We start from the raw sequence: 18,853 nt of genomic DNA, 5'->3' as shown, positions 1-18,853 counted from the left end.
TATAAATTAACTTTCCTGCTACTTTTCAATTTTTGATATTAATGTAATTAAACATTAAAAATATTTAAAACTAAAAAAAAAAAAACGAAAGAAATGCGTTAATTTTAAAGAAAAAGCTTTAAACTTCATTTTTCATTGTCTCGCCTTTCTACGAAATTTGACACCGATGAGTCATTGTTTACACAACTGGATGACATTGAGAACAGCTGGTGTCAGATCGCCCGGGACATTCTCATAGACATCTCGGGAGGACAAGGGTTTGAAGTAGGGTAAATACTAGCTGGCCCTATATTTTTAAATATTTTTAAAAAATTAAAATTGTTATTGCGATTTCTGACCCTCCCTGACTTAATTAGACGTATATATAAATAAATATACTAATTAGAAAAATTTAAAAACTATTGGAGATCGTTTTTGACATCAGAAGCTAGCTTTAAATTAATTACATTTGATAAAAAAGATCGCATTAAAAAACAATTAAGCGTTGATTGCGCGTCATTAAAGGTTGATTAAAATCGCTATAAAAATTTTTCGAGCGTATAAAATTTTTTTAAAAATTTGGAAAACTAAAAAACATCCAAATATCCAAAAGAAATTTCTTTTTGGGGGGCCAAAAAACCGTTTGTTCTGTAACGCTATGTAATTTGCCTGAGTTATGGATATGGGCGTCACATGACTTACATTGTTTCCTAAATTACATGTAGCGCCATCTATTAAGAAAACACTTAAAAAATAATAAACTAAATTTAATTCTCACATAACAGTATGTAATTTTAAATATATATACAGTGAAAACTGCTTAGGCGACCACCTGCATTCGACGGGCACCTGTCAAAACGGGCAAAAATTTCTGGCACGAAAAATTTTAATTTCATCGTTTAATAAAATTTATTTATATTTAATTATTTATTTTTAAGGTCATATACAGTACATGTGCAACAAATAGTTTCTGTATCAACCTACCTTATATCCATGATATTTCTATAAAAATAATATTTGAGTAATTATCGCATGCAAAATATTCAGAAAACAATAAACGCATTAATTAATGCAAAAATCAGTTTTACAGGCAACGTTCCTTTTTCGATTCTGCAATGACAATCACGGAATGTAATGAAATCGTATTATTAGAAAATATAATAAAATCGTTTTATTATTAATTAATAATTTTTCTTATTGTACTTAAAAAAATATTAAAAGATACACTAATTTTAAAGTTAAAATAAGATTAAACTAACGAATTCCAAAACCAAAGTAATGGAGAGATACGACGAGATTGTATATCGATGACGTAATACACGTAACTGAGGAGCGAACGAAAACAACCGAGTTAAATTTATTAAGCCAAAAAAAAGCGTGCGTTATAATCGAGAAAATGCGACTATTGTATTAATCTTTAAAATATTGAAATTAAATCTGTCTTATAATATAACAACTCCTCTAAATCGATTTATGCGATAAAAATAAAATACAATACCAATATAGCCCTACATTGAAAAAATTTGCTCATTTTTGCTCACCTCGAGTTTCACCTAGTAGAAATGGCTATAAAGTGCACAAAATACGTACTGAAATACGGTATTACAGCCCCACGTGTATTGGACGACCACCTGTCTAAAAGACAACTTCTTGAAGGAACCGTGGGTGGTCGTCATAGACAAGTTTTACTGTATTTCAGCCGAATAATTTCTCTATAAACGCAATGTTTTTGGAAACATAATTCCCACATACTATAAAATTTGGCAACAGATTATACAAACATTTTACACTATTCTAGCGTTTCACAATATGAATGAGTTTTAATGAAAGTTTAAATACAAAGAAACTGTAAATTAATATACTTATTATTTCCGCTATATTGAAAACGAGAGAACAGCTGAATCGCGTATCCGACAGGGTATATGACAGCTGTGTGAATAAAATTGGTGATTTTCATTAATAATTAGTATTAATTGTTCTATAAGAATTATTAAACGAATATTTATTTTTTCCTTACATGTGTTGATTTTCAAATATTCTTTTACAGAATAATTTTGCAAATAAGTACATTAATGCTAGAGCAAATCCAATTAAAAGCAATATCATTGGACTAATGATGTCGGCCAACTGTAATACTTGAAATTCTTAATACTTCAGCAGCTTTGATGTTTCCGAATAATCTTTTTTCTCGATGATTCCAGTTTCAAATATACGTATTACACTGCAAAAGAAATAATTTTTTAATTATTTCGTAATAGAAAAACGTCATACAGGTAAATAGAAAGTAATCTTACGTTTTACTTAATTCTTTCTTAACCGGAAATTCCTTTCTTACAGCATAAGACTGAACAAATGTGACGAGAACATCTTCAGAAATGATATATGCGTGTGGTTCTTTGTGCATTAGTTTATTTGGGTAATATTCACTCTCTATCAGAGAAAAACGTTCTTTCTTATCTTTTTCGCTTGCAATCGACAAAGACGAAAATTGGTTGTGACGTAGGATTTAATCTTTCAAAATTTTATCCCTGTTTTTGTTGGAATTTTTCAATAAATATGCAGGAAACAAAATCATTAAAAACATTAAAAGTTCTAAATGAAACAGTTGTTATACAAAATGTCCATAATTAAAGTTTTTCTATTCAGTGCACTCTGTATCAGTAACTGACGATCGAATCCCCCAATACAGATATACAGACGATGCAACGAATGATAAAAAGTGTTTCGAAAGAATATAAACTTGAAAGTTTTCCGGGCTATTTACAGGAAAGTATACGGCTCGAAACACGGTAAATAACAAACGCCAACGTTAACTTACATTTTAATGTTATTGTAAACACCACGAATGAATTCGCTGCAATAACATTTATGTCACAGCAAACATTACTTACACCAGTAAACATATTATGCAGAAGGCATGTTCTGTGCTTAAAGAATAACTACGTTATTTTGTGTTATTGCTTTCCTGTTTCCTGTGTGTCTCTAGCAAAATTTTTAAACTAAATTTATGTTTGGAAATTCTTTTCTGCATTTTTCGAAACTCTGTATACTAGTTTTAGGGGCCAATTGCTTATTATTTACAAGTAGGCCTACAGTTAGAACTTAATAGAAAAACTTTAAATATGGCTACCATGTACTGTACTCTACACGATGACATAAAAATCAGATGCAAAAGTTAAAAACCACTGTGCGACGGATTTATTATAATTAGATATAGAGACCTAATAGATTTATGCTTCTAACAACAGCTAAAACATTTCTGGGAGCTGCATGTTCCCGATCAACATAAGGCACCTAAATCGAAACATTCGAACCAATTTCAACCTGTCTGTCGTGGCTGCATCAGCTAACGTTCAGAATGCGTTATGGCTTCTCTTAATCAGCACAACACATAGTGTTCAAATGTCACGAAAGCCAATTTCTCTTTGTGGTCGTTTTGAAATAGTCACAACGCGTTGTAGCTGTTAGTTTGACTTCAATTTTGTGGCTGGCCGTTGCTGAGTAGTTTGTACGGAAACCGAGTTATTACAGGACAACCGAGGCATAAATAAGTTTACACTTCTGTTCTTGAACCGAATTGTTTGAAAAGCAAGGTATACTTAACTGAAGATCATATTATATTTTTTATTATCAGAATAATTATGAATAATGGTGAAATTTGCCATGACCATTTAATTTTTATTTCACAAGTAAGCTATATCGTGATATATATAACTTAAATTGGATCATAAAAAACTGGGCGTTCAATACTTTCGTGCTAGCCACTGCAGACTCATTATCTTTTCGCTCCTATCAAGGTGACAAACAATACGTCTGCTTAAGCATCTTGCATTTTTTAAGCCAACGATGTGACATGAGTTAAATTCGCGCAGTCGTACGAGCTGCCAAAAGAGGCATTGTTGTGTTGGTATCTTTAAGTTCCTCAGATAACAACGTAAGTCTCTTCGCAAATAATGTATTATTTAAAGATTAGCATATAGAAGAAGAGCTAAAGCTACAGTATTTGTCCTATAAATTGCAGGTTTACAAAAGAAATGTAAACGGTACAAACTTTACTTCGACTACACTTTTGCCGTGCTTTCTTGTTGTTGAAAACACGAATATTAATGCTCCGATCGAAAGTGTTAAAATGACAATAAATATGTGTAGGAAGCTACCTAACAGAGGCAATTCCAGTCGAACTGGCAAGTTTTCTTCACCTTTATAGGCACTTTTCACGTAATGAACATAGGCAGTCTGGTTTTTCTTCAAAATTGTGAAATGAATAGTGAGGAACATATTCATAATTAAAACCACGACATTCATTTCTAGCGCATAATTACCGTACAGAAGTACATGCCTACAAAACTCAGGTAACAAAAATAATTTTCGTTAAATAGCAACAGGAAAAAAAGATCAAATGATAAAAACCGGAAAAAAAATTCAATCATATTTAATATAAAGTTCAAAAGTCATATAATGCGCTTTTCTTCTCTTCTGTAGCTCCATTGTTTAGTTGGTCAAAACAGCTACATTTCTCGAATGGTTTCATACCGAAACCTTTTAAAACAGAAAGTAGAGGTTAAAAATTGTAAGCCATGCAGCGATTCGATCGTGTCCAAATGCTACTTTTCTGTTGCTGAAAATTTCTATCTTAAGAATTTTGTTGATGAATTTTCAAATATAGTTTCCTATTATTTATGATTTTCTATAAATGATTTAAAAATATAGAGGTAATTTATATACGACAGTTTAAATTCACGTAATTTTTTTTCTAAGTGATATAAATTGTTTGTTATTTTTGAATTATTTCAACGATATGTATATATAATTATTATCAGGTGTACAGAAGTTTTTCAAGTTGGACTGTTCTTTTATTTGAAATTCATGACAGTAAATTTCATACTGAAAAAGTAGATAAAACCAACTTTATATTAAAAAATAATCCAGTGTAAACTTTTTTATATGTATAGTACAGGTCTCTCTCGTATAACGTAATAGTTACGTTCCGAAAATTTGCCGTGGTATACGAATCCGTGCTGTATAAAACAGGACTTGGTGTTAAATTATAAAAGTTTACAATAGTATAGTATTCTTGTTGTTACTATGAGAAATAAGTTTATTGAAGCTATTAATAATTCATTTACAATCAATAACATTTACTAACAATCAAAATCAAAAGTACTGTATTACGCTTCAATACTAATTTTAGTTAAGCCAGACGCTCATTTTAAAAAAGTATCGTCGTCTTCTAAGCTATTTTGTTCATTTTTTATCAGAAATATCTGCAAAGTCTTCATTTTTTAAAATATTTTTAACATATAAAGTATTATTTATAACAAAATATAGATATTTTATTGATCAAAAATTTTCTAAAATGTTTTGCCAAAAGATGGCGCAACATGTAAATAAGCATATTGAATGTAAAGAGGTATTAATTGATTAATAGAAATATAACAGATATTTGGGGAGTGATGTAAAGCATTATCGAAGTTTGAGTTATGTGAACGTAACTGCCGAGTTTTGTAGAAATTGGTCGAACGGTTCAGGAATGTATACCTAAAAAACAAACAAACATTCTTATTTATATATACAGATGTACAGTACAAAATATTCGAAACCATTTTATTTAGTTTCGATTTGCAAACTACATTTAATCGATCTGATTTTCATTGAACTTTTATCCAGGTGAAGTTAATTCTTCATAGGACTAAATGGATTCGTCTAATAAATCGAGTTTAATCAACAAATCAACGATTAATTATTGATTCCTATACGAATCGAACGAAAAAAGAAGAATAGAGCATTAAATGGCATTACTATGAAAGAAGCCTTTTATTTCCCATGCAAATAATACATATTGGAAAAATTGAACCTTGTTACTTCCTGCAAATAATAATTTTAAATATATTCAAATAATTATTTATAAATTCATCTTTCCAATTATCACTCCAGTATGGAGAATCCACATGCGACATTTTTTATTTTTACGACTTTCCACAGATAAATACATTGTAGATGAGGCAACTAATTAGAATGGTTTACAATGCACACGAAAGAAAGTGCCTGTGAACATTTGCCAGTCTGACAAAACGTGCCAGGTACAGAAACTTGCATGGATCAATTGTTTTCAATTATTACCGTTTTATTTCAAATGCACACGAAACACATTAAGTATGAAACTTTCATTCAAAAATTACGTTTTACATTCGTAATTATTTCGCTATGGAAATATATGATATCGAAAACATCAAGTGATCGTTCCGAAGTAAAAATCCATAATTATTTGTCGAAAACTTTTACAAAATACAGTTTTGGTAACGGTGTTAATTACATTTTTCATTAAACAATATTTTGATTTTTAAACGCACACTTTGCAATGCATACAATTTCCTTTCATTACTAATGATTTCATAGTGTATTTCCTTATAAATAGTTTGAATTATGATTGTTATATTATATACACTTTATAGCAACGGTAAAATAAATTGTTATGTGTAATTAACACACCGCCAAATGATGGATTGTCTTTTCTCATCAAATCAACTCACGTAGAATGAAAGGCTGTGTCGTTAGATAAAGAGAAATATGTCTTACATTCAGGCTTTGTATATAAAAGTGCAGAACGGGTGTTAAAAATGATCAAGTCTAAAATTACAATGAAATGAGTTGTTTTAATAAAGTTTCGTTTTGTTCAATTGATTTTGTTCAACTTTCACAGTTAATTAAACATGGATTTGATGCAGGAGATTAAATTTCACATTGATTTTACTAAAATTACTTATTTTCGTGACGTTAAACATAATAGATTTTTTCTGGTTTATATTCATCTGCAGATTCTAGTCTAACGTTTTTAACACTGTAGAAGTTGTTACTGTATAACCGAGAGAATGAAAATACATTTTACAACTATCTTGAATTTGATAATTGTAAGAATGTCTTTGTTGTCTGCTGAAGAACATGGTGAGATATTTATTTATTTCAAGTAAAGTTAAGATAGCTATTTCGGTTCGACTTGGCCACAGGTGTGAAAAGGAAAGGGTATAGAAAAATGAGTGAGGGATACTGTGGGGAAAGGGAGAAAGTGGGATAGGCAAAGTGAAATGTGGAGGTAAAGTTAGGGAACATATGTCTGATTTGCATTGCGCATATTACAGAAAACAGTCTGTTGATTGCCTTAATGGCTAGACAAGTACAATAATGGTATACAGAGCAAAAATGTAGCTCTGTCTACTATCATGGCAGTGGTTTGTCGCCACTGGTAATTCCGACAAAAAGCAGGCACTACCCTAATATACCTTATATAAATAGACAATGATTCATTAACATAGGACCTGGGTGATAAAATCGCTGATTAGAGCGTTACACAGAGAATCATAGTTGCTTTCTTAGAACTGTGGAAGAGAAGCTACGCAGGACATCGTAGGTGTGATACCACAATGTGCATGTCCATGGTTCCACACTTTTCACTTTTAAAACACTTTATTTACAAATGCCTCAGCACCGCTAAGCATAGCCGAAGTAAGCATATATTAATATTACATGTGACACGATACATTTAACAATACGGATTACATAGGGTATGGAATGGTAAACAATATTCATGGTATCATACAACAATAAAGTACAAAGGAACAATATTTACAATCACTAAAAGCTATTTGCCAATAGTATATTTTGCCAATAATATTTCACCTACTCTCGGTAAGGTTTTCCAGCATCCCCTTTTCGGTTTTCCCCAGTCTTTTAGTAATTATATTATTGGTTTTTCCCTCAGCTGGCCTGGTGGAGTTTTTCCGGGTTTCCTCAACCTCTTTTCTCTCCTAATGTGGACCAGCTGCCCCTTTAACTTTACAGAACTCCCGGAAGGCTGTAGCTAATACCAGCAGTAGTATTTAGCTTCTTCAAAATTCTCTATTTCAAATTCGCTGGTGCTCCCTGATTGGTAAGGGGCCGAAACCCACAAATAAAAAAAAACTTTCTGGATGCAAAGCATACTGCTCGAACAATCTTTGCTGTCTTTATTGATGCTTGAAATGATAGCTTTTATCTTCAGTTTTGTCTGTAACATGCATAAAACCTCTGCTGTTTTTAATTGAAATGAAAATATTGCAAAACGTTTTAAGGCTAGGAACTAACTTCTCAATTACGTTTGTCTTACATGCTTGATTGAAATTTAGTGTCACAGAAGCTAGCATGCAACTACTCCTGTCATTATTGATGTTTTTGAATCTTGTAAGGTAAGATGGGAAGTTACCATGGCCTGTCAAGCATTTCATGATGGTGTGAGAAGTGATGAAATAGGCGAGAGCATGTTAAAATGCTTCCTGAAACTCATTTTGAAAACGACTACAGAGGAGTACTCAAGTCTAGAGAGTACAGGAATAAGGAAGGACGGCCACGTTGTTAACTGCTAAAACTTGGCTGACAAACCGAGATGTGTGACATGGCATGTTCTCATGATGCAATTTCCAGCTCTTGTTTTTCCACAGCTCTAGCTTCTTCTGGCACACATCTCCCCTCAAATGCATTAACAAGAAGTTCTATGTAGAAATTTTTGTCATGGCTATAATTTCTCTATAGGAGAGCTGCGGATAAATGTTAAATACATCTCTGCAAGAGGGCGCTCTCTAGCATTGGAGCACCAGGTGTGCATGCTTTTCTTGTAGAGCTTGTTAGATCTTGTTAGTTAACAATAAAGTTATGTTATTATTATATTCCTAAATTAGTTGTGAATACTGATATCCTAGCATGCGAAAATAACTCAACAAAGGGTTATGGGCTCAGGAAGAAAATTCCAACTTTGGTGCAATTGGATTGAACGATTGACCACGGTAAGAACGAATAGAATGGCTTTGGAATCCATGTATTATCTACATGGATTCCAAGGATGACTTTTTTAGTGCCTCGTTTATAGATGTACACACACTTGTCAGATTGGAAGTTCTTTGTGCCGATCTCTATTAGGTATTCGTTAAGTGTTTCATACCAGATTCGGCCACTGCTTTAATCCATATATAGCTTGATTCAACTTGCATACTTGCCTCACATGAGAATCTCACATAACACATGACATGAGCGGTAAATTACTTATGTAGAATATATTTATAAACTTTAGATTTAAGACGAATTCTTGAATGCCATTTACATTACGCGAATGACAATTCACGCGGTTTTTATTAATCAAATTCGACTGCAGAGCGTACCGAAGAACAAATGTAGTATATTCACAGCACGCGCTTCGAAATCTAATTGAAAAATACCAACCGAATTTTCGTATTGCAACCGCGACAAATATGAGGTCGTAATTTTGTTCGCGAACCGAATTGTTCGGAAAGTGAATAGTTTGATAACCGAGGTTTCACTGTATTCGAATTAGCATATTATCTAAAATTCACTGAATCTTTCTGTGTAGCCAAATAGCCGGCATAATTTATTAGCTATTTTTATACCAATGAATTTTGGTGGATGATTCCATAACTTTATACGCAAAGTATACTGCTCGAACCATCTTTGCTATCTTTGCTGACGCTACAAATAATAGCTTTTTTCATTACTTCTACGTATAGTGCTCTAACATGCATAAAACGTCTGCTTTTTAAAATCAAAATTAAAATATTCCAAAACGTTTTTAGGCTGGGAACAATCTTCTCTATTACGTTTGTGTTACAAGCTAAATCAAAATTTATATTCACAGAAGCTAGTATGCAACTTGAATAATTTTGTATCGTAAGACTTTCGCGCAAACACGACAGATGAAGGACAAGACAGGCAACGAGTGCAGAAGACCGAATTCAACTAAATACAAACAAAACAGAAAGAAAAAAAAAATCCCTGGGCCCTGTAGTTATCGAAATTTCCCAAAAAGTTACTGTAAACATCGCATTTATACTAATACAACTGAAGACATTGTAGCCTGCAACTAACCTGTAGAAATGTAAATTAATAATGTAACAACCTATATGATTCATTAATTAATGAATTATTCACACTGATTCATACAATAATAATCTTTGAAATATTTAAAATCGACATTTTTTCATTAAATTTTTATTTAAAGGAATTTAAGTAATACGAGCCATTCAAATGTTTCAAATCTTTATAAAATACTTTACAGGAGCAAAGAACAACTCGTATGTATGGAAAATTGTTGGTTTACAGGTAAGGTAACTTCACTCAAATAATTGATTTTACTATTTTATAACGTGAGATACACATTACAGAATCCGGATTATATGAGATTGGACGAAACGAAAACGAAAATCACGGGTGGATTTTACTTTCACGTCTTCGAATCTGTGCAACAGAAATTAAAATTTAGGTAAATATTATAATGATCACAAATTTACAAAGTATTAGTTAAATGAATGAACAAAGAGTAAATTTAATTAGTTACATTTACGTAGGTATTCTATTGTTAAACCAATACCTGAAGATTTCGGACGTCGAAGTAAAAATGGTTCGTGGACGGGATTACTGGCAAAACTGGTAAACAAGGTAGGAGAAATTTAGATTATACACGCGAATTCTTGTAAATAGGTGACAAGGCGTAAGTTGGCGTTACGTTTACATACACGAGCTATTTTTTTTCAATGTAAAAGGCTAATATTCGCGACGTGAATAGAATTCGCAAAAACATTAATAATTGATTGTCACATGAAGTTTTCAGTGTTTTGTTTTTCGTATTTGAAAAACAAAAATGAACATCAGTTTATCATAGAACGTTCTCCCGGGAGACATGCACTAAGTTCTTTTATTGTCCTCATATTGTATTATTTTANTTCCCGATACTCCTACCTCCATGCTTGACATTGCTCGTGCTCCATCTGTCGATATACCAATAATCTTTTCTAATGAAATTGAAAAATTTTCCAACACAGACTTTAGTTCATCGTACAGGTCTTTGCCGGTTGTAGTCCCTTGCATTGGAATCAGTGAACACAATTCTTCGGTAATATTAAATTTGGTGTCAATACCACGTAAAAATATAGTCAGTTGTGCTGTATCGCTAATATCGCAACTCTCATCAAGTGCCAAAGAACAGTATTCGAATTTTGTAATGCGTTCACGAGGCGTTGTTGCTATGTTCTCGGACAAGGCTTCAATTCTCCTTGCAATGGTGAATCTTAATAAACTAATGTTTGAAATAATATTTTTTTTTTATCAGGAAATGCTATTTCTGTAACAGCAGTCAGACATTCTTTTATCATCTCTCTATCCGCAAAGAGTTTCATTTTTTTTGCCAGTATTTGACTGACAACAAAACTAGCCTTTACTGCCGTATTTGATAAAATAGCTTGCTTTTTAAAAATAGCCTGTTGTTTCCCCAAGTTTTTCTCCAATTGATTAAACTTATCTATCCGGAGTTGTCCTGTTAAGTTTTTATATTGTTGTTCATGTTTTGTATCGTAATGCCTTTTTATGTTATATTCTTTTAATGTCGACACAGTCTCTGAGCATATTAAGCATACAGCTTTATCTTCGACGAAAGTGAAAAAATATCAAATTTCCACTTTTCTTGGAAATGCCTGTGCTCATCCGCAACCTTCCGTTTTTTTTTGTTTGCTTTTCTGACATGCTATTATGGATTAAAAATTCGAAAGTTAAAAAAGAATTTGTAGGAAAACTTAATTTTGAATAAAAAAACTCTAATATTATATTTTTGACAATAATATTGCACTCACGCCTTACAAGAAACACAAGAATTGCTAAAATTGCTAGTTAACAGCTTACCAGTCTGACTGTGTGTCAGAAGCAAACACAAACAAGCACAGACGCGGCGCGTTCGTATCGCATTTTTGAACAAGTCGCCAACAAGTGAGTAACTCGTCACAAAAAATTGTTTCGGTTTAGTATATATTACCATTCTATTATAATCAATTTTATAACAATATATTGATGGGAGAAAGTCGATAAAATAATTTCAATTTTAAAAATGCTTGGCGGACCGCATAAACATGTTTAACGGACCGCAAGCGGCTCGCGAGCCGCGTGTTGCTCAACCCTGTCCTATTTCATCATTAGAATACAATTAAACGATTTTGTATTTTAAATTTAGGAAGCTGATATGTCTCTCATTGCTTTATTCCTCACCGCGAACAATTTTGCTATCATGGAAGTTACCTCCCCTTTGATGTTCCAGCCGATTGTATTTGTTATCAAGGGACCAGAAAGAATTTCGAATTGGATTTCTATAATAAAACCTTTCGGTTTGGAAGTATGTTATTATCATTTAATTAAATAGAGTTGCCAACTGTTCGGAGTTTCATTTGTTTTTTAAAAGATTGTTTCAAAAACGAAATGTAATAAAATTTTCAGAAAAATAAACGAAAACTACCGTCTTTCTATTTCAGCTTTTCTCTATTTGCTTATTAGAAGTTGGCATCATTAATTATATTCCTATTTATTTATTTATTTATTTTACACATAAAATAAGAAGTGTCACTAAGACAGTTCACCTTTTTACTTCAAAGAGAAACGAAAAATACACATAAAACACAAATGCGCGGTAAATAAAACTACATATAAATAAAAAATTAGATACAAATCAAAGAGAAGGTGTAAAAATACAAGGGTTAAACGTTGGAGACCGCGCAGGAAGAAAAAATCAAAGCGTCATCTGTTAAATTTTTGACTAGAAACTTTTTATTTGTTTTAATTCATTTGAAAGGGCAAATAGCTTAATTCTGAGGGTTACATTAAGAAACTATAAATGCTAATAACCAGTAAAATTGCCTGACCTTACTCGAGATGCGATAAACAAAACTTTTTTTTTCTCCCACTGCTTCGACTTTTAACTACCAAAACTAAACAACATCAATAATTGTGATAAGCAAACATTTCTGCAAAAATTCAGCAATTTTCAAAAAAAACACAAGAATTATTAACAACTCAGCAGTAAAAAACGAAAAAATCCTTTAAATTCTTTTGGGGTATCGCCAAAAACTACCGTGAAATAAATTTACCTAACAATGAATTATGTAACAATATAAAAAGGCTTTTCTTTACTAGACATAACTGTTTACAAAATCGTTTTCTGAAATGGTAACGAGATAAAACGCGCGAAAAAATACTTTAAAAATTTCCCACGTTTATTGTCCATTAGTAGGAGTATAACCCTACTTGACTAGTCTACTGTTGAAAGGTTGTTTTTCTTTTATTTAACTTAACTTTTTCCGCCCTGTGGGCACTAAGAGTGCCTCTTTATGCAAGCGTATTATGGGTTCGGCCAGGTACACAATGGGGCTGCCAGGTGGTGAGGGACGGGGCCCGACATATCCGAACGGACCAACCCCCGAAAAATTCCTGGGGATTTTTCGACTCGTTCAGATTCGAACCCGGATCTCCCAAAGCGATAGGCTACCACCTTAAACGCTCGGCCATCCGGCCACTGTTGTCAAATGGGTTGAACAAAATCGTATCCCCATACACGCAATAACGTTTAAAAAAAACCCCTAAATGTTTATGCGTTTGTTTTTATTTCAAGGTGCCCTAGGACGAAAATGTAAAAATCAGTAAGGAAAGGTTATTTTTGTCCGATCGAGATACCGTCTGTTATATGTGAAAGAAAAATAAAAATGTTTCGAACTTGATTTGTAAGAAATGGTTTTCTGTTGCATAACAAAATGGGGTTTTCCACACACGGTTCAAAAAAAGTGGCTATAGCCTGAACTACGGCGCTGGGTAATCCAGGATGGAAGACGGTGGTTAAAGAAACATACTAGATATGTTGAGCCTCTTATCTCAATAAGTAGCTGTCTAATTATAGACTTTATCGAATACACGATGAACCACCATAATCCCTATTAATGTTTACGAGATGGAAACGGTAAGAGAAATTTGTTCGGAATTCGAAACTCTGAAAGTTGGCAACTCTATACTTAAAAGTAAATATTTGTATTGGTTGATTCTGACGAAACTATTTTATTTGTAGATGTGGATTGCAATTGTCTCAACGGTATTCATATTTGGATTAGTATTGCATAAAGTGGTCGAACGTGATTTCGTGGCCGACGAAGTGGGAATATTCTGGCCACGAAGCCGTGTGTTCTGGAATTTATTTTGCACTTTTGTCTACCAAGGTAAACCGTCTTTTGCTCGCTATAACACAAATATATATTAATTAATATGAATAAAGATATATTGATGCAAAATACTTATAATTAGGAACAAATCTTAACAATGTCAAGAGATTTGGATCCAGGTTGCTGTTTTCAATATGGCTGCTATCAGTTGTAGTGTTAATGGGTAGTTACAGTGGAACTTTAATGTCATTCATGTCTTATCCTTTAACTGAATCTGTTCCAAAAAGTTTTGATGAACTAGCGATTGCTGTCAAAAATGGTGAATATTCTTGTGGAGTTATAGGAAAAAGTGTTCTATGGACTTACATTGAGGTAAGTATAGCGCAGCTAGAATTAATTATTTTCTTATTGAGATCATTCTGTAGCTGTAACCTGTAAAAGGTTTGACACGCATATTCCATATGTAACGGTTGCAAAAAAGCATTTCTCAAGAAAGAGTTTAGTTCAGAAATTTGTGCTGGGATATGCTTTACAATAAAAAACAGGAAATAGAACAGCAAAAATAAGGAAAACGCATTTATTCGTCTCTCAAGAGAGATGCCTTCTGCAGAAGATGATTATCGATGTAACGAATGTTCATCAATATGCGACTGATTCAGCGGCTCTTGCAAAATATAAAATACAGGAAAGAAACACAATAGAATAGGACATCGTACGTACAGTACATTGTGCGAAAAGAATATACCTGTATATCTTTTTAAAAAGTATTTTTTGATTAACACAGTTAATTCATCTTTCGATGCTACTCGTATATGTGAAAATCACATTAATCAAATAAAGTGAAACTTTGATGCTCGACTGTCCAAGAAACACAAATATGTTTATTTTTATTTTGTTATCGGCAAAATAAGTTGTGTGTGATAGAAGTCAATATAAACTGTATGAACATGACAATAGTTTCTCTGTCGGCCCTTTCAAATGCCAAATATTCTTGAAAATATGTTCGATTTGGAAAAATGAGCTTTCATGTGGAGCCAGGTAGAAACGTAAAGCGGATGAATTGTTTAATACAAAAAATATCCCACCGCCATTCATTCACAATTATAATCGATTAAAGTTGAAATTACATTTAGCCGACGGTATTTACACATAAATGTCAAAAGGGGACGAGTTCAAACATAAGTGCTTTTATTTTCACTCGTGAAAATAGAGATATTTATAAATCTCTTTTCTGAAATCAAGAATTTTTTCCCTTATATTTCTTGTACCTAAAGGACCGCCATATATTAAGATAAATACTCTTTCTAATATGTAATAGGCGACGTTTTTTAGCAGTATTGTCAACCATCTTCTCTGCAGCTGGTTTATTTCAATTATGCGTTTCTTCTCTTTCAATTTGTATATTAAGCATGGATTTGCATATAAAACTCACGTGTAAAAGTTATACGAATAGACATAAGTATTGCTATTTTAAAACGAAACAAACGATGAAATAATTTATGTAGCCAAGTCAAGTTTTTACATACAGAAACCAACTACAAACTGAACTTAATTGACTTTAGTTTTATCTATGCGGCATAAAATCTTATATAAAGGTAAACAAAATCCCCATTTCGAAAATGTATTCGAATGAGAAATCTCCAGATTTAATCTATTAAATCTGTCTTAACAGAGAGTTTACATATTTGAGTTAAGTATAATACGTCGTTTCTGTTTCTTGTTTTCTACCATATCTGGTGGAGCTGACCACGAAATTTGGCAGGTAACCTTTTCAATTCGAACATACGTTCTTGAGAGTTATGTTTCCAAATCCCGGCCGTTAGACGTTTGTGCTTTTTTTTATTTATAGGATTTGTCCCTCCAATGATTTGGGACGTTTGGAGACACCCTAAAACAGAAGTGTCAATAAATTCTCTAGTGGAGTTGATATTAGTATCAACATATATTCTCAGGAACTACTTCTTAAATAGTAAGAACGTTCTTCTGTTACTAACGACTACAGAAATGGTTACTGCTTTGTCAAATTTGAAATTACATCTATTTAAACAAATGTATTGGTTTTCAGAATCTCACATAACACATGACGTGCAACACCTCTTTAAAGTGACAAGTTATTTAGTAATTAATTTAAAATAATTGCGATATAATAGCCCGATATAATTCTGTAGTTGTTGGCTTATGGGTTTTTTTAACACCAAACATAAACAAGAGTAGCCATTTTGGCAGTCAAATGCGGCAACGTTCCTTAGTGTCCAGTGTGTAAGAATCGAAAGCAAATATCACAATCTGGAGGTTTATGTAACGCTGCATTTTAATGTGGTTAATCGTTTGGATAGACATATTATAAACATAACATGTCATTCAATCCTGTGGGATTAAGTCTAACCTCTTCGTAAAGTGGCTGAACATTTGTTAGCTTTATTACAAAACGGCGCCGTTTAATAAAACGATCACTCGCTTTGTAAAGAAGTTAAATTAACAGTCCGGCTGCGACATATATATATTTATAGGAAAACTTTAATTATTGTCAGACTGTATAACAAGATTCGCAATTATATTTGAAGTACTTTTAATGTGTTCTTTTATATATATTACTCACAGAATTCCAAAAGTATACGGGATAAAGTATTCAAAGATCACATCAAACGTCACAGCAACTTCTTGTCTTTCTCAGCAGCCAGAGAAAGAGTTAAGAAGGAACGTTTTGCCGTGATATATAGCGAGTATGGAATAAGAAAATTGATCGATAATGACCCACATGCATATATAATTTCTTCAGATGATCTGACCCAATTTATTCAGCCTTATGCCGTAAGAAAGGGATTTCCATTTAAGAAGGAATTAAGTAAAACGTAAGATAACGTTATACTTGTCTGTATGCCGTTTTATATAACGAAATAATTAAAATTGTTTTTTTACAGCGTAATACGTTTATTTGAAGCTGGAATCGTCGAGAGAAAAGATTATTCGGAAACAACAAAGTTACTGAAGTATTCAGAATTCCAAGCATTACAATTAAGTGACATCATTAGTCCAATGATATTGCTTTCCATTGGATTACTTCTAGCATTAATGTGCTTATTTGTAGAATTATTCCGTAAAAAAATAATGAAAAATTAATAATGCAACTAGAAATTATGATTCGTTTTAGAGCAATTACGAATAACTATTATTTATTGATTTTACTAAACATCTTTCCATTTCAATTTTCGTTGAAACGTCTATTTATTCTGTAATCGTGAAATTTGTTGTTCGCATGTCTATGTCATATAAATCTTCAGCGCCTTCGTGATCTTACAAGGTTGTTATTGTTGCACACTGGAACGTGGGCTGGCCACGTGGAGTTTTATGCCATCCCTGTAACGCCATTTTTGTAACGCCGAAATAGGGGCCAGTTACCGTTGAAAGAACTCATGAAAGACCTATGAAACAACATATGTTTCACAGGTCAATGGCTAAATATTATTTAACAGTTAGTTTCTTTTATATTATCAGAATAGTTATTATTATTTAAATATTTCATAACCATTTTTTTACAATTTGATAGGATATTTGCCTAAAAATGATATATGAGAAGAATAGCCGTTTCTATCCTTTGAACTATCGTCCAATATCGTTAATCAGTGTAATTAGAAAAGTTTTTCCACGTTATTGGTTAACCGCTGGAGACATTGGATCGAGCGGTCTTATGTTATTTTTTTAGCCAAGGTGATTTTGTAGCGAATAGAAATGTTGGTTACAATTTATTTATTTTTTTCTTTGAATTTTGTAACTACCTTTAACATAGAAACGTTATAAATTATATGTTGGATTCATTTATCAGTCAAGGGCATTTAATACAATTGATCACGATATTTTATGGTCAAAGCTTTCTGAGAAAAGTGTTTTTTCTTTTTTCATTAACCTTATAAGACAATTGTTTTCTCGTACCGTTTTTCAAATCGTCGTGTCTCGAAATCGGTATTAGCTGATAAAGGTCTTGTACAGGGCGAACCACATAGTCCTATTTCATTGAACTCATTTCCCGGATATTTTTCACAGTCATAAAGATGTGGGTATAGCTATATAACTAAAGATAGAATTGAACTGTGTTTTGTTTGCCTACGACATTGCAATATTTTCGTATTTTCCTATCGACCTTTAGAGTAAAATTCACATTCTACAGGGGTATTGAAGGATTAATAAACTAAAAATTAATAAAAATGAATCTAAAGAAATGAGTTTTTAGAGAGAGGAGGCTGGGAAAAGCAGATAAATTTTATTTATCTAATTCTGAGTTGGAAGTTATGTTGTCTTATAAATATTTGGGTATTTTTTTATCTTACAGGGCTCAAATTGCTAATTTAATAAAGCTCATCGTTAAAATAAAGAAGTCTTCTTGAAGTCTTAATTTCGATTGATTGATTCTTTGATATGCTCAAGTATAGGTTTTGTGTTTTCTATTTGTTGTCCATCTTCTGTTGATGAATTAGAGAAGATTCGATGGAGATTTACCAGATCGATATTTCATGTTAATCGTTCAGTGCTGGACCCGTTTTGAGATTTTGAGATTTAAATTCATATACCGCCATTGGCTATATGTTTAACAATGGCTATTTATCGATATTGGTTTAAAATTCTAGAGAAATTGACCTCAAAAAGTAAGTTTGTATTAATTTTAAATTAACAGATAGCAATTTTCTAGTTACAACTTGCACTTTCTTAGACTTAATGCATATACTATTGTATAAAGTACTCGTAGAATTAAGATATCAACTAACTCATATTTTTTTTTACGTAACACATTCTTTGAAAAGGTAAAAAATTATATCGTTGTATTATGTGAATTTACTGAACATTTAAACGATTGTTTTCACAATTGACTTTAATAT

At 32.2% G+C, this 18,853-nt stretch overlaps 1 protein-coding gene across 1 annotated transcript; it reads left to right on the top strand.

The window, feature by feature from the left end:
• The first annotated feature begins 6,893 nt into the window (after positions 1–6,893).
• LOC111630045 (probable glutamate receptor) lies at positions 6,894–17,162 on the top strand. Its single transcript, XM_023374047.1, has 10 exons — positions 6,894–6,921; positions 10,076–10,119; positions 10,182–10,279; positions 10,365–10,455; positions 12,017–12,175; positions 13,892–14,039; positions 14,125–14,354; positions 16,584–16,834; positions 16,904–17,079; positions 17,134–17,162. The coding sequence occupies exons 1-10, from the start codon at positions 6,894–6,896 to the stop codon at positions 17,160–17,162; spliced, it is 1,254 nt and encodes a 417-aa protein (XP_023229815.1).
• The last annotated feature ends 1,691 nt before the right edge of the window (positions 17,163–18,853 follow it).

Source organism: Centruroides sculpturatus, unplaced genomic scaffold (genome assembly GCF_000671375.1).
Source record: "Centruroides sculpturatus isolate CEXI.00-Female unplaced genomic scaffold, Cexi_2.0 scaffold605, whole genome shotgun sequence".
Lineage (NCBI taxonomy): Eukaryota > Metazoa > Arthropoda > Arachnida > Scorpiones > Buthidae > Centruroides > Centruroides sculpturatus.
The sequence above is the reverse complement of the archived record's forward strand: the minus strand, read 5'-3'. Positions and strand labels throughout refer to the sequence as shown.